This window comes from Leptidea sinapis, chromosome 19 (assembly GCF_905404315.1).
Source record: "Leptidea sinapis chromosome 19, ilLepSina1.1, whole genome shotgun sequence".
NCBI lineage: Eukaryota > Metazoa > Arthropoda > Insecta > Lepidoptera > Pieridae > Leptidea > Leptidea sinapis.
In genome coordinates, this window is record NC_066283.1 from 3,155,083 (window position 1) to 3,171,287 (window position 16,205).

Sequence of the window (16,205 nt, forward strand, 5' to 3'; positions counted from 1 at the left end):
TCTGTCAAAATTAACAGATTCTTTCAAAGTATTATTTATTATCATTGTAGTTAGTAATAACGCTTTCTTATACTAATTGTCAAACTATTGAAACTGTACACCGGATAATTACATTCAATTGAAAGAAATTAAAGTGATTATCGAGATAATATGAATAAGCCCTTGAGAATATATTGTAAAGTCGCTTCTGTTTCGTTACGCCTTATCTTCTTAATGTAAGGTAACGCGTAACTTTGTTTTACTGGAGGGTTTTAATTACAGTTGGTGGCATAAAATATTGGGCTCCATTTGAGCAGTTAGACCACGCTGTGGTCGGTCCTGCATATTCTGCTTGACTCGAGTCTTCTATACTTTGAATCACTGAGAACAAATTCAAGAAAAATATTAAAGCTTCTTTGACAAAAAAGGCTTACTATAGTATATTAGATTATACAGAAGATAATGGTGGATGGTTCTAGTCTTATTCTGCGAAGGCCGTTTACCAGTGGGAGGCTCCTTTGCACATGATGCCGGCTAGATTATGGGTACTACAACGGCGCCTATTTCTATATGAAAATAAGTAGCAAGACATGCCGGACGTTCAGCTGATGGTTATTGATACGCCCTGTCTATTACAATGCTCTGCCGCTCAGGATTCTTGAAATACCCGAAAATTCTGAGCGGCAATACAATTATTTCGCTCGTCACCTTGAGACACAAGGTGCAGTAATTTCACTAGCTACGGCGCCCTTCAGACCGAAACACAATAATGTTTACACATTACAGCTTCACGGCAGAAATAAGCGCTGTTGTGGTACGCATAATCTAGTCGGCATCCTGTGCAAAGGAGCCTTTCACTGATGTTAGTAAGCTTAGCAAAATTAATGTAAAGTTGGTCATTTATAATATTTTAAAAGGATCAAGTTGTATATAACATGCTTCAGGAAGAACAGTAGTATCTAGGAACTATAGAGTTATTTTAAACCTTATTATAAAGCTGCTAAGTGCTAGATTAAACAGTGGAGTATGTGTGAATTAATATAATTTGTAGTGTTAACCAAGCTGTTAACGAAAACTGTTGACATTACTATTTGCTTATGTGACGATCTGTCTGTGACGTGATCATTACGTCAATTTTTATTCAAAACTGCTTTTTGTCACGTTCAAAAATAACTGTTAATTTTTTTCTCATGATATGGTCTGCTGATATGACTAGTGTTTATATATATGTAAGGTATTATTTATTTATTCAAGGTCCACCAACACAGAATACACAATACATTTCATAAGATTGTAACATAAATTTCAAAAATCGTGTTCCTGCAATTACAGGTGAACACATCATGCACATAAACATACAAACAATTTAGTTGTTAATTAAATAAAAATAAATTGAAGTCCTATAACGCTAACATGTGAAAACAATATCTTAATATATATAAACTAGCTGACCCAGCAAACGTTGTATTGCCGATATTAAAATCGCGATACAAAAGTAACTGTTGATCGTAAATGGGTGAAACTTTGAAGTTGTATGTATTTTTTAATGCTGACTCATAATCAAACAAATTTAAAAAAAAATGTCAAAAAAATTTGGCGTGGACCACCCTTAACATTTAGAGGGATGAAGAATAGATGTTGTCCGATTCTCAGGCTACCCAATATGCACTCAAAATTTCATGAGAATCGGTCAAGCCGTTTCGAAGGAGTTTAACTACAAACACCGCGACATGAGAATTTTATATATTAGATTTACTATATTATTTAAATATTACAAGAGCCAATTATATGATTCAAATATTCAAAGTAGACCTAAATGCGACCATTTTTACCATTTTAGATATTAATCCCAGATCATTTATAGATACGTCTAGATGGACTGCGAGAACCTCTATTTTAAGCAATACATGCACACTAATACAAAGTGACACACAAATCGCGAGTGTAAGACGCAGCTCGTCACGCACACTAATGTAATAAACATGGCCTGTTTTCATCGGTTGTCAAGCAGCAAATCTCTATGTAGACGTATAAATTATCTAAGAAAATATCTATCTATTGAAAAGAGCGCAAAGAATGCTGGGAGAGTTTCTTGCGCCGCTTCTTCTCCCTCAATGGGCCATTTGTTTCCGAAGCGGTAGTGGTATCTAGTATATTAGAAATGACAATAAAAAGAAGTCTAAAGGAATCAATTTTGAGAAAATAAATGCCTTTTATGCCTTTTAAGAAAGAAATAAATAACGCAATATTTGAAACATGGTACACTCTATATTATAAAGATTAGATTAATAAAATAAAAAAACAAGTCATTTGACATCAATAGAATTTAATTTTGAATGGTAATAAAATTATGCCCTTAATTTATCACTGACTGATACTAAGATATTCGCTGTTATGAATATATTTTTATTGAGCTTCCGATGTTCTAGCATTGTCACAAGTGACGTAGACAAGGTTGCGTTATAGTTATTTATGCAACTGTTGTGTAATAAGGCAAGGCGAAGCCGAGTGTGATAATAGTATCACATGAGTGTTTTAATACCTAATTATCAAGAGTTGCATACAAGACTTTATCTACACCCAGAATATGAATCCTCTAAAAGATTCTGGAACAGTTAGCTTACTGCTAACATTAAAACACCAGTCCTAGTAGTAACCTAATATCATTCATTACTGATTATTTACAAATAAACTAAGTATTAATGAAACAATTATTTATTTTAGTAGTAATTTACATTGTGTATAGTGCAATAATTAAAATTCACTCGAATATAATGTTCTTTTGAAGCGTTTAAAATGAATCGCTCATTTTTTGTAAACAAAACAATAAAAATATCGAAGATAAATGGCGGGGATTTGAATAACCTACCTTTTTTTTACGGCGCGCGACGTTCTGGGAGTGTGGAACGCGCATAAACAAAAATGTTCTATTTTTGAAATTCATACAGATACCACGCATCGAGCAATAAGAATGTGGCTATATGTTGAAGCTCTTTGCACATGAAGGGATAAAAAAAAACATAGGAGTGTTATGAAATTCAGTGCACCATTACAACACTCTTTTGGATGATGTAATGGTTATTAGAACATTGGGTGTTTTAATGTTGGCAGTAAGCTAACTGTTTCAGAATCTTTAATAGAGGATTTAAAGCATAGGTATAGATAAAACGCTTAACGCTACCTGTGCTGTAGAGTGCATAGTCAACCACAGCGAAAATATTTAATTAATTTATAGTAATGGTTCACTAAAAGATTTACATCATAAATACGAAAATTAAACATAGATAATGTAAATTATCACTATCGTAATGTAGATCAAATTATAGGCAAACACAACTTTATTCATAGGAATACAAAGGTGTATAAGCAAAAAATAAAATTAAATAAACGAATGTTAATATGCGTTTTGTATTGTAAGATAGTTGTTGAATTGAAAACTTCTTTAGCATCGTTGTAATTTGATAGTCGGTGAAACGAAAAAGCAAGGCACATAAATTTATAAGATTTAACATGGGATAAAATGAGAAAGGAAGCATTATACAGTATTTTGGTACCAGGCGATCATAGTTGAAGAAGAGATTGTGACGTCATGCACGACCTTTTACTACATAAACACCAGGAGAACATAAATATGGTAGCGGTGATAGTAATTTCTTCCATAGTGGTTGAAATCATGTGTCATCCTAGCAACATGTACCAGGACTTCATATTATGCAGCTAAGAGGTTCATGCACAATGCAGGTTTCACTTCTGACATATTGTGTACTTTGTACGATCGCAATTTTTTTTTCTTTTCATACTCATTCTCGATTTGAATTAAAGCATATGTTAGCGCATAAATGGAGTGATTTTAATACAACAATATGCACTATAATTTATTTTTAGTGTTCGACGGTTTATCCTCCGACTTATTTTACAAAAACACCTACTATTTAAAACTATTTTAATTTTTTGTGTTATTATATAGTATATATGACACTCACAAAAATTTTAATTTCTATTGGTAACAGAATTTTCAAAATCGGCTTCTAGTAAATCCAGAGATGAAGACCGGCAACGCTCTTGTGATTCCTCTGGTGTTGAAAGAGAATGTGGACGGCGGTGATCACTTAACACCAGGTGACCCGTACGCTCGTTTGTCCTCCTTTTCCATAACAAAAGATTACCCTCTACAAAATTGTGTTAATGATTTTAAATTTAAGAAAGGATTTTCTTTTTTCGTCAATTCTACAATAATTTTATCTTATTCTGCGATTCGGAACGGAATCCAAATCAACAAATCGGCAAATTCAACAAATAAAAAATCATGAAATACAGTCTAGCCGTTCTCCAGATGTAATTAATTTGTAATGTAATTTGTACTAAGAATTTTTAAGATGATTTCACCAATAGGTATATAAACGCTATAGTTTGTAAGTATAGATAGGTATATGATCGTTAATAGTAATGCAAAAGCTTAAAAGCAAAAATTATGTTCAAAAATTTATTTTAGTCAGCATAAACATGCAGATTTTGCGCAAGTCACGCAGAGTTGGCCGTAGGAAAAACATGGCATGCCAAAATATATAGCTGTTTCTTTTAAAGTTTAACCCTGCTATTTGTTGATAGTTATTGAAAATGCAAAATTAAGGCAGGCATTTAAAATTAATTACCCCTCAACCCGCAGCCGTCCGTTCGCCCACAAGTCTGTCCCAGTTCCTGCCACCGGACCGCATCATAATATCACGCACTCGGTTGTAAACAACCATCATCGTCATCGTCATAACGATTCAAATATTTGTTCAAATAATGTAGTAAGTATATACAGAGATTATCTACTTCAAATTTTATTAAATTAGGTCATAAGATGTTGCTTTCTAAGCTATATAAGAAACTATAGTTTTCTATTTTTCCCACGGGAACTCATTAATTTTCCAGGATGAAAGGTATCCAAAATGTTGACCGGTAATATAATTATTAACATGCCAAATTTTATTAAATTATGTGCATAAGTTATTGTTTACTAAGCAATATAAATTACTTTAGTTTTTTAAATATCTCTCTTTAATTTTCTGGGATGAAAAGTATTTAAAGTGTTGACCGGAAATTTAAGGTATCAACATGGTAAATGTTACTAATTAGGTATTACTAAAGTAGAGGTTTTTAAGTGGCCCACGGGAACTCTTTAATTTTCCGGGATGAAAAGTATCTAAGACGTTGACCGGCAATATAAGATAAAAATATGCCAAATTTTATTAAATTATGTGCATACGTTGTTGTGTACTATGCTATTTAAGTAATTAGAGGTTTTTAACTATCCGGGAACTCTTTAATTATCCGGGATGAAAAATTTATAAGTTGTTGACCGGGGATGTAAGGTATCATCATGCAAAATTTCAATTAAATCGGTCCAGTAGTTTCAGAGATTACCCCGTACAAACAGACAAACAGACAGAGAAACAAAAAATTCCAAAAAAGTCAGGACTTGTTCTGTTTCTCTTCTTACATCCCTCTGACTCGGTTTTGATCATTTTTTTTCTTTGTACAGAAATTTGATCACTACAGATTTAGTATAAGTATAGATTAAAATTTGTGTAGAATTAATTATACTCCAGAAGCTTTAACAACTATGTAAAGAAATAAATTAATACCAATAGCAGTAGGTAAATTGTAATCAGTAATTATTTTGACACATGGCAACTTGTTCATAGCAAATTGTATATTTATCAGTACCTACACAAAAAACTGCTTATTTTTTATTTAATTCAAAATTTATATACACAATAAAAACCGAAAATTTATTGCTCATTACGAGTATGACAAAATTGTCGACCATCAGCCGAGTTTCACCAGAAAATATTATGTGCATGCGGAGTTTCAACCTTTGGAATTCCCCAAGCGCGGGAATAGCTAGTAACCGCTTTCATAACAAGACTTGCAAAATCGAAAAAAAAAGAAATTCAAACCAGTTAACGGTTTAAGTACTCAGAGAATTTTATATTCGGTTATATTTATTAATAAGTACCTACTGCCACGGTACACATACTTTACGTGTAACAATTACGGCGTACGAAGAACATCAAATCTATATTTTGTGATCACGGACGAGTAAAAAAAGATGGAGTTATGCTAGTGTGTGTCCGGTTACAGGGGATACTAGTTACACAATTTTTTCTCCCTTAAATAATCATATATGGCCACAAATACTTATATAGTATCGTTTTTACACTTTTTCACAACGCAAGACGGCATTTTTAAAATATTTTATTGAGACGCAAACTGATCTGTCACAGACGATGACAATTCTTATAATGGCCGCCTATCGGCTTGTAGTAGTGTGTGTGCGTGGGGCTATGCATTTACACGTTAATGGGCTTGTTTTGGTGCAACATTGTTATGTAAGGTGACACGGAGTCCTTATTTTTTTCACTAGTCCGTGTTTGTGATTCGAATATTTGGTAGACTACACGAGATTGACTCACAATGATTCTTATAATATATACTTCCATAATCTCATTCATATGAATATTATACACTAATAAAACTGAAAACAAAATTTTATGAACGATGTGGGATTCGAACCCGCGACCTCTCTTGTTCCCTGCGAGAGCTCTTACCAACTGAGCCAACCGTTCGAGTGACGTATCATTGATTAAATCTTGTATGCTTTGTTCAACTCTCACTCTACAGGATCTACTTTACAGTTGATAACCTGCTCAACTCAATCATGACAGATGTCTTGAATTGGTTCTGTGAGCAAGCGTTTTCTGTGTGTGTGTTAGCGTAAAAGCCTAAAAACATGGTCGGATTTAGTACAGCCGGACCAGATGAGAAAATAAAACCTAGTTACTCATGTGGTCCGCTACCAGAATTCTCCATATGGTAAGCCCCTTTCCGATTTTCCCCTTTTAATATTTATTTCCCTCCTAGCTGGCAGCCAACAATACATAAAGAGTTCAGTTGACTGAAAAGCAATTAGTTGGTGAAATTGTATCCAAGGAAATAGTAGCATGAATGATGCTGTATTACTTAATGGTAATTCATTTAATTAGTTAATGTTTAATGTAATATCGTTTAAATATAGCATTATATACATCTATATATACATAAGAGATTTCCACGTATATAGTCACTCATCACGATACCTCTGGAACCATTAGGCGTAGAGACCTGAAATTTGGTAGGAATATTCCTTTCGCCGAGTAGAGGTCAGAACAAGTAACAAGGATCTCATTCACACTTAAAATTTAAATCAACATTTTCAGCTTCATTATCTAATTATTTCCAATGTGACTAGATTTTTTAAATACACCAAAATCGGAAGTGCCGTAAGGCACACTACGCCCTGACCAAGTTCTTACCCTCTTTCTGTTTATAAAATGGTTTATTTTGCATGGTTTTATAGCTTTCTTATACATTCACTCAAATCATCATAATTATAAGCAATCTACGCATTAACAGACCGCTGCGCGCGCGGAAAAATGGCGCCGATCTAAGGCATACCGCGGCGCAGGGGCACTTGCCGATTTCGGAAGGTTAAACACAATCTTAACTTATCTTAGTACGGTAATAAATAGGTGGAAACCTTTTTATTACCCTTTTACAAATCATCTATTAAATTTTATATAACTGAAATCTGCACAGAATGAATTTTTGAATGGACACAGGTCCTCACGCATTGGGTGCCTCGGGACGGGCCAAGATGTCGAGGCAGAAGAACGATGGCATGACGATTTGGAGGCCTATAATAAGACTTGGTTGCGGAGGACAGGACCGAGATAAATGGAGTAAAACAGGGGAGGCCTTTGCCCAGCAGTGGGATCCGATAGGCTAATAAAAAAATAACTGAAATCTCCACTCATCGCTCTTCGGAAAATGAAGTTTGCCTTCAACATTTTCTCGTTCGATGAAATATATCGTTCGGTAAATCATTCTTACTGTAAAGACTGAGGCTGAGATAATATGTAGAGAGTACTTAGACATTGCTCAGACTTTACTTACGTAAAACTTAGCTGAGTGTAAGCTTAGCATCATCTTTGATTTCATTTTTATAGTCAATTAACAGCTGATATTTTGCAATCCAAAAGTAAAGTCAGTGTTTATCACACTCGGCAAAATTTTACGTCAGTAAAGTCTGAGCAAATTCTAAGTTTAGATCTCAGCCTGAGGACTTAGTAGTTACTCACACTTTTCCGAAGAAAAGAATTCGAATACCTTCCTGTTTCATCACCATGTCAATTTACAGCTTCTATTTTTAATATTTTCTTTAAAAAAAAACTACGTTTAAAAAAACCAATTTTAAAAACTGAAAAGTCTGAAATAACTAAAAATTTTATTTAATACACCTCTTATGCAAACCTTTACCTTTAATGTTAATAAAATACTATTATTTGTATGTGCGACCTATTGATAGATATTAAGTCAGTGCCAAGCCCTAAACAATATAAAACTTAATATTATAAACAGCTTACTTACTGTAGTTATTTAGGTTGTCTGGCCCGCTTGGTTCTAGAAGAAGCTATCTCGCTCTAAGTCACGCGTGGCGAGTGTAGGTACCTTTATTACATTTGGCTTGGCACCGACTTCAAAGCTATCTATATGTAGCACATAAAAAAATAATAGTATTTTATTAATATTAAAGGTAAAGGTTTGCATAAGGTAAGAAAACCCGTACACAGAAAACAAACTATGTTAAATTTATATGGGACCAAATGGCATCTATTTCGCATCGAACAAAAAAAGAATTACGTAAATCGGATCATAAATCTCAGAGTAATCGGTGTAAATACATAAAAAAAATACCGATCGAATTGATAACCTCCTCCTTTTTGAAGTCGGTTAAAAAAGGTATTATTTAATTCAAGAGGTTCCAAGCCCTTATTCACAATGCTTAAACTAATGTTTCCTCGTTTAATATTAGTTATTTACCTTCTCTTTGTTAGGTAATTTCAAATTTACATAATTTTCACATTTGTTACATTTTAGTTGCGCTTACTTCTTGAAAATCAAGAACATTATTAACTAATTGTAATCCAAATCAAAAGTAGTGTATCTCTACACTTGGATATATTTTTTTCATTTTTTGTAAGTAGTTTTTTTATTAGTATGCGGTTGTTGGGTTTCCAATTACATAAATAGCTCGATGTTTTGCCTTTACCTATCGAATAGATTGCTCTTCTTCTTTTTTATATCATCTTCGAATCTCAGACATGATTGGCCTTTTTTTCTTTTACGTTGTCAATAATTTTAATTTTAATTTTAATTTTGGCCTCTTTCTGGTTTTTTTATGACAGTAAGGGATGCGACGAGCAGGACGTAATTATGATGGTAATTGATACGCCCTGCCCATTACAATGCAGTGCCGCTCGGGATTCTTGAAAAACCCAATAATTCTGAGCTGCACTACATTTGTGCTCGTCACCTTGAGACATAAGATGCTAAGTCTCATTTGCCTAGTAAAGTCATTAGCTACGGCGCCCTTCAGACCGAAACACAGCAATGCTTACACATTACTGCTTCACGGCAGAATAAAGGCGCCGTTGTGGTACCCATAATCTAGCCGGCATCCTGTGCAAAGGAATTTTTCTTTGAGTAATTTTCATTTCTGGTTTAATTACATTAAATTGTCTTTATTTTGTCCGCTAACTCTTTTATTAATATTTATTATATTTGTAGTGTTAAATGTAAAGGAAACCTTTGCCTTCATAATAAAAAAAAAGGTAAAAATTACCATAGCCAAATACCGCTAGACCTAGTATAGCCCTAGTAGTAGTATAGCACTATAACCATTTTGTTTGTCCAGTCCATAAGGGATTCCCTTTATAGCCCGGAATAGTTAATACACCGTTGGAACTTCACAATCCTAAATTAATTTTGAAAAATGCATCATATACAAATAAATAATTTTAAACAAATAAAAAAAGTAGGTGAATATGATATAGAATAACCATAAAATATAATATCAAAAATATTTTCTACGAAAGTATAACGTCAATAATTTTTAACCCGTTTTTTAAATTATCTTGTTTTGTGTCTTCCCCGTCAACTTTCTAAGATTTGATTCGAGGACGATCCGTAGCGGTATTTTTGTTGTCTGTGAATTAAGTATTACAATATTAATTTATTATATAATTAATTACATAGTTTCTTTTTATATACAAATCCGGTTGAGGTGGGTATTTAGGGCAGAAACATATTCTAGGTCAAATCAATTCAATTCAAATATTTTATACAAAGTATTTTAAACACTGAACATCAACATCTGAGAAGAACGCAAGATACTCGGTGGCATTTTTTTTAAATAAAATAAAAAAAAACTACGTTTAAAAAAACCGACTTCTAAAAGTGAAAAGTATCAAATAACTAAAAATTTAATTTAATACACCTTTACCTGTTATATTAATAAAATGCTATTATTTATATGTGCTACCTATTGATAGGTTTTAAGTCAGTGTCGTTACAATAATGTCATTTATGTTATTTAAATCACACACACATGTGATAATAATCTTGATAATTCTTTTGAATTTAGTAACACATTTGCTTTCAAAATATTTTGGGATCATGTTGATATAGCATCGCTCAATTAAAGATTTACTAACTCGACATTTAAGATTTCAATATATACTTATAAGTAAGTAAGAAAAATTATAATTTCTATTGTTCATAAAATGAAAACTACTGGGCCAAACGATGTCAAATTTTTATGGGACTGAATGGGAAACATTCTGCATCAAACTAAAGAAGAGTCACGGAAATCGAATCATAAGCGTTATCTGTGTACATAAAAAAAATACCAATCGAATTGAGAACCTCCTCCTTTTCGAAGTCGTTTATAAATTTGGCTACAGTGAACCCAGCCTTTGCAGATTCTGCCAAGATGGTAACCATCACCCTCAACACATCCCAATGGAGTTTAAATCCATCGCCATAGCGAGAGTATGCCTTAAAACCCTCACACTCCAGTTAAAGTACCCAGCCTTGAAGGTAATACGCCTTTAACACGTCAACACCTAATACATTAATTAAAGAAAATTCATTATTAATTCAGACATTCATCTCGCTCACTGTACTTCGAGCATTCTGACATTATTCCCGTCCATTCATCCGTGAAAAAGTCACACTCAGGGTTTGCGTTCAGACGGACGTTGAACGCGGTGAGGATGCAGGGTATAGATGCCACTACCTGTGCATGCGCAACTGTTTGCCTCTGCGGAACCGCAAACAGTTCAAGTATATGATTACGGAGGTTCAGAACAAAAATCAGAAAGAAGTGAGTTGTCGATACTCCCGCCGAACTTCCAAAGAATAATATTCAGATACCCCAAAATAAATTTGATTCGATAATACCCGTATAAAGGTACCTCAGAAATACCTTCTGAACTTTTTCAAGGAGGCGTCTTTTTCCACATAGGCGTCCTCGTGCGGGTTCCAGATGCGCTAGATTCTAATTTTGATCTAACTAGCGCGTTGTAGATCAGCCGGAAGACATTTTTGTGGTGAAAATCCCTTGCGTTTCTAAGAAGGAAGCCGCGGCGCCTATGCGATTCTATACTTATGCGATTCTATATGTATAACATGATGATGAAAGTTCATTTTATGATCAAGTGTGACCCCAGGTCTTTGATGTTTGCAGACCTAGTGACTATTTGGCCATCGATTTTATGGTCGAACTTGATAGGGTACCATATTTGGCCATAAGTCATCAATGAGCATTTCCTAAGGTTGAAGTCCATTTTATTTATGAAACTCCATGCGAGAACAGCATCTATGTCATCTTGCAATGCCACGCAATCAGCCTCTGACCTTATTACTGCAAACAGTTTTAAATCATCAGTGTATAGCAAGCCCTTAGCGTGTTTGATGACTGTTGGAAGATCATTTATCATGAGTAGGAATAGGAATGGGCCAAGAATCGAGCCCTGACTAACTCCGGACGTGATTGATTACATTTATTAATTCGTAAATTCGATCGAGCTTCGTACCAATGCTGTAGAAAACTACCAAAATGTACACTCCACAATAATAAAACTAACTAGCCTCTTTTCGTGTACTTATATACAATACTTTTTAAAAATCCATCACCCTGAAGTCAGCAAGTTATACAACAGCTGCAGTCAAATTTTTTAACGCAAGCATACAAGACGCCGCCTGGACGGCAGCTCCCAAAAATAATATCACCAAGCCAGCAACACAGGTTGACAAGTCCACCATGGACAAAATTTATGAAAAACGAAAAGCAAGGAAACAATGGCAACAAAGTAGATGAATTGAATGATGAAAAAAATGATTAAACCACATGATAAAAGATGTGAAACGATCTCTGGATAATCACCGCAACAGAGGTTTCCAAAATTACCTAAGTACCTTGGACTCCACTGCGGCCACAAATTACTCTTAATGGAAAGCCATAAGAAAATTGAAACAACCGACTATTACATCATGGATCTGAGAATTTAAGTGCTTTACCGGTTGTACTCCTAAACATAATAATATAAATGTACATGTAAGTTAATAAAGCTAAGGAAGTATGCCAGTACCCTTTCTACCCTTCTGCGAGATAGGTGAGGTTAATTTCAATGTTCATCCTGTATTGTAACATTGCCGACCAAATTGATAGTTCTCCACTATTAAAAATTAGTTGACTGTAAAGATCCAATAGAAAATGTATTCATATATACTTTTAAAAGCAAAACAATAAATAAGACATAAAAAAGTTGTGAACCATGATAAGACACGTAGATATACAAAAAGACATATTGTGTACAATATCGAGGTAAACGTTCAGATTGCATATTACGAGATTTCTTCTTATGAACTCGCTAGTGACTTCGTGGAATAAATTACGCTGTTTTGGCCCAGAAGTCACATCGAAGGAACTTTTCGAGAAAGTGCAGTATAAAACTTACTAACGTACATCTTATTGTACCACTAGAAGCCAGTGGAAGTATTCAGTTTTATGTATTGCACTAGACAGTCTAGCGACTATAACAGTATTTAAAGGGTTTTAATGACAGCAGAACCATCGATATGATTGGATGATGAAGCTGAAGGTAAGGCATCGAAATTATTTGATGAAACCATTTATCGTATCAATGTTAGGGCTTCTGGGATACGTGGAGCACATAACACAGCTTTCTAGCTATCAAATGTAAAATATAAATCAGTCTACAAAAACATACAACTGCGACATATTGTATTTTTAAACAAGTTATCTATAAAAAAATAAAGGCCGAGTCTATTAATACGGGTACTGTACGAACAATTTGTAATTATTAATACGGGTACTGGACAAGCATTATAACCTAACCACAAATTATGACATTTTTAAGGGTTGGACATTTTTATGGGGAGGAAAGAAAAGGAAACGCCTAGAATTCGTTTCTGGCACTCGCCGGCCGCTACCGCGGCCCGCTACGCTCGGCTCGTGCGTTGTTTTAACTGTTCTAACATAACCTAACGTAACCAATTTTTATAAATCATAGTGATAGAGATTTGGTCCATGTTTATAGTGCTACTAATTTTATTACAATACACAATTTTCAAGAAAATAACGAAAAAAAAATACAACCTCTGAGCGGGTAAATAAAACACAGATCATACATTTGAATAGTTTATTAAAAAATCAGACAATGTGTTATGATAAGTTTATTAATATTATTAATAATTAATACATAAAAAAGGAATCATAAAATTAAAAAAACAATTTCCGACTGAGCTAGGTCAACTTAGAAAAAAAAATTGAATAAATGTACGAATAAATATAATTTATTCGTCCAGTACCCGTACAAACAGCCACTGCGAAAAATTAAATATGAATATTGTAGTTGTTTAATTTTTATTGAAGTCGTTTTTATCCATAAAACAAAAAAAATGTAAAGTATTTTTTTTTTCCAGTAACGATCCCACTTCTGAGTTTCGGCATGATCCAAGGATGGCTGTCGCCCATGCTGATAGTGTTGCAGTCACCTGACGGACCGTCATCACAGCCTTTAACCAGCTCGGATATATCCTGGATGACTTCGGTTACATATATTACTGCTATCGTCTGCGGAGCTCCTCTGGGTCATCTCACTGACAGATATGGCAGGAAGATCATGACTTTAGTCACCACATTATCGTTGATTGTGAGTATTACACAATATTATTAAGAAACCTTAGAAGGTCACGCGGGTTAAATTTTTTTTTATGAAAATAAGGAATGAGACGAGTGTTCGTTCAGCTGATAGTATTTTATAAGCCTTGCCTATTACTATACAGTGCCGCTCAGGATTCTTGAAAACCCCAAACATTCTGAGCGGCACTACAATTGCGCTCGTCACCTTGACTTGTCCTATAATGACACTGTCAAAATCAATATGTCCATCTCTTTTAATAGTTCAATTATTAATAATTATTAATTAATATTATTGAGGTCATCTATGACCATAATAAAATGAAAGCCAACTTACAATCAATTGCCATCTTAACACGGCGATCATTTATCAATATTTTTATTAAACATATTGTTTAATTTCTCTTTGATTTTTATCCGTTTCCAGCCTTTGGCATTTCAATAACCGATTAATTATTATTTTTAACTTCCTTCTATCTAGCATGATAATTAGTCGTCCCGAATTAAATCTATCCAGAAGTTTTTGCGTTTTGGCCGGACATATACAATAGGCTAACAGATAAACGGACAAATAGACAAAAATTCTAATAAAGAACACGAAGCAAGTATATTTTTAAAAATATTGAATATACAGTTTATATCGTTATGATTCTATTATATGTATATAGATTTACTAAACGTTTCTACAACATATAGGATATAGGTACGTCATATCCGGCTAACATTGAAAACGAATCCGAAACAACTTAATTTATTATATGGGTGCGTTAGTAAAAATGTTTATTATATGGAGAAACATCTACTGTACGGAAGTGAATGCATAATTTTAGCTTAAAATAGGCAGTCTGTCAGGTGCTTGACCTTAATACAAAAAATCGAAGGCCATGTCTAAACTACAGCAACTCTATAGTTAGATGTTTGGATTTATGTAAATCAAATAATTTTAATCATAATATAAATAACGTTCAGTTTTAAAGTTTGTCAGAGAGGAATTGAGAGAAGTTATATGGGGCTAAGAATAAGAGACAAAATTAAAAATGTCACAATATGAAATAAAACCAAAACAAAAGATGTAGCCTTATCTGTTCTACGTTTAAACGAAAGATGGTCCAAAGTAGTAACGAACTGGTACCCTATAAATAGGAAACGAAATTAAGGGGAGGCCTAATAAGAGATGGAGCGATGTCATAGTAGAAACAGCAGGAAAGATGTGGACAAGAATTGTAAGAGACAGGAACAAGTGGAAATCAATGGAGGAGGCTTTTACCGCTAAAGGCGGTCCTTATGTCGAAAATATTAACTAACAAAATTGGTATTTTATTATTTAAAACAAATACAATTTATAAGTAAATATCTAAATGTATAGATGTAAGGAAATAAATAATAATATAATAATCCATAACTATATAAATCATCAAAAACAAATGGCGTATAATCACCTACAACATTATTATCTTTAGGGCCGCTCTTATATTCTGGACTGTATTGAATGTGTCTTCAAAGTCGTCTGTTTGTGCAAAGGCTATTCAATTGTTGAAGTTAAACTTATTTAATGCGCGTAATGAAATAATGATGAGAGTGAAATTTTAAGATGCGCACGAATCACTGTAAAAGTAACAGGTTGAAGTTGGTTCCTAAAATTTTCTGACGTTTGCGTCATTCGTTATTTTTTTTTTTCTTCGTCCATTATTAGGACAGGCTAAAGGTTCAGGCCCATACAGCCGTATTCGTAATTAATTGTCAAAACCATTTTTGCAAGATTTTTACAAAATTGTTCTTTCTAGAAACGTAGAATAGCATCGAAAAAGCTTGAAAAATACATACAGCATCAAATTTTCACCTGTCTAAAATCACCACATAATTTTGTATGGCGATTTTTATATTATTCTGTTCCATCCACAGATCCGCAAAAGGATTACAAGATAACCAATCGAATATAATAACTATTAAAGTCCGATATATTTGGTAGGTCTGAGAATCGGTTTTCATCTATTTTTTATACCCCAAAAATTTTAATTATTGAATTTTTTTAATACAATGTTTAACTGGGTCAGCTAGTTAGGTATATAAAATAACAGAGATAGATTTCCGGGAGTCGGGACTTTTTTATTAAGTACCAGAGAAATGGATTATT

The 16,205-nt window shown here is 33.6% G+C and overlaps 1 protein-coding gene across 1 annotated transcript in view; it reads left to right on the plus strand.

The window, feature by feature from the left end:
- The window catches only part of LOC126969911 (facilitated trehalose transporter Tret1-like), a 41,256-nt gene that overhangs the window by 8,251 nt on the left and 16,800 nt on the right, over positions 1-16,205 (plus strand). The window contains exon 2 of the mRNA XM_050815537.1: positions 13,855-14,084. Coding sequence (XP_050671494.1) covers positions 13,855-14,084 — 230 coding nt within the window. The remainder of the gene's footprint in view (positions 1-13,854; positions 14,085-16,205) is intronic.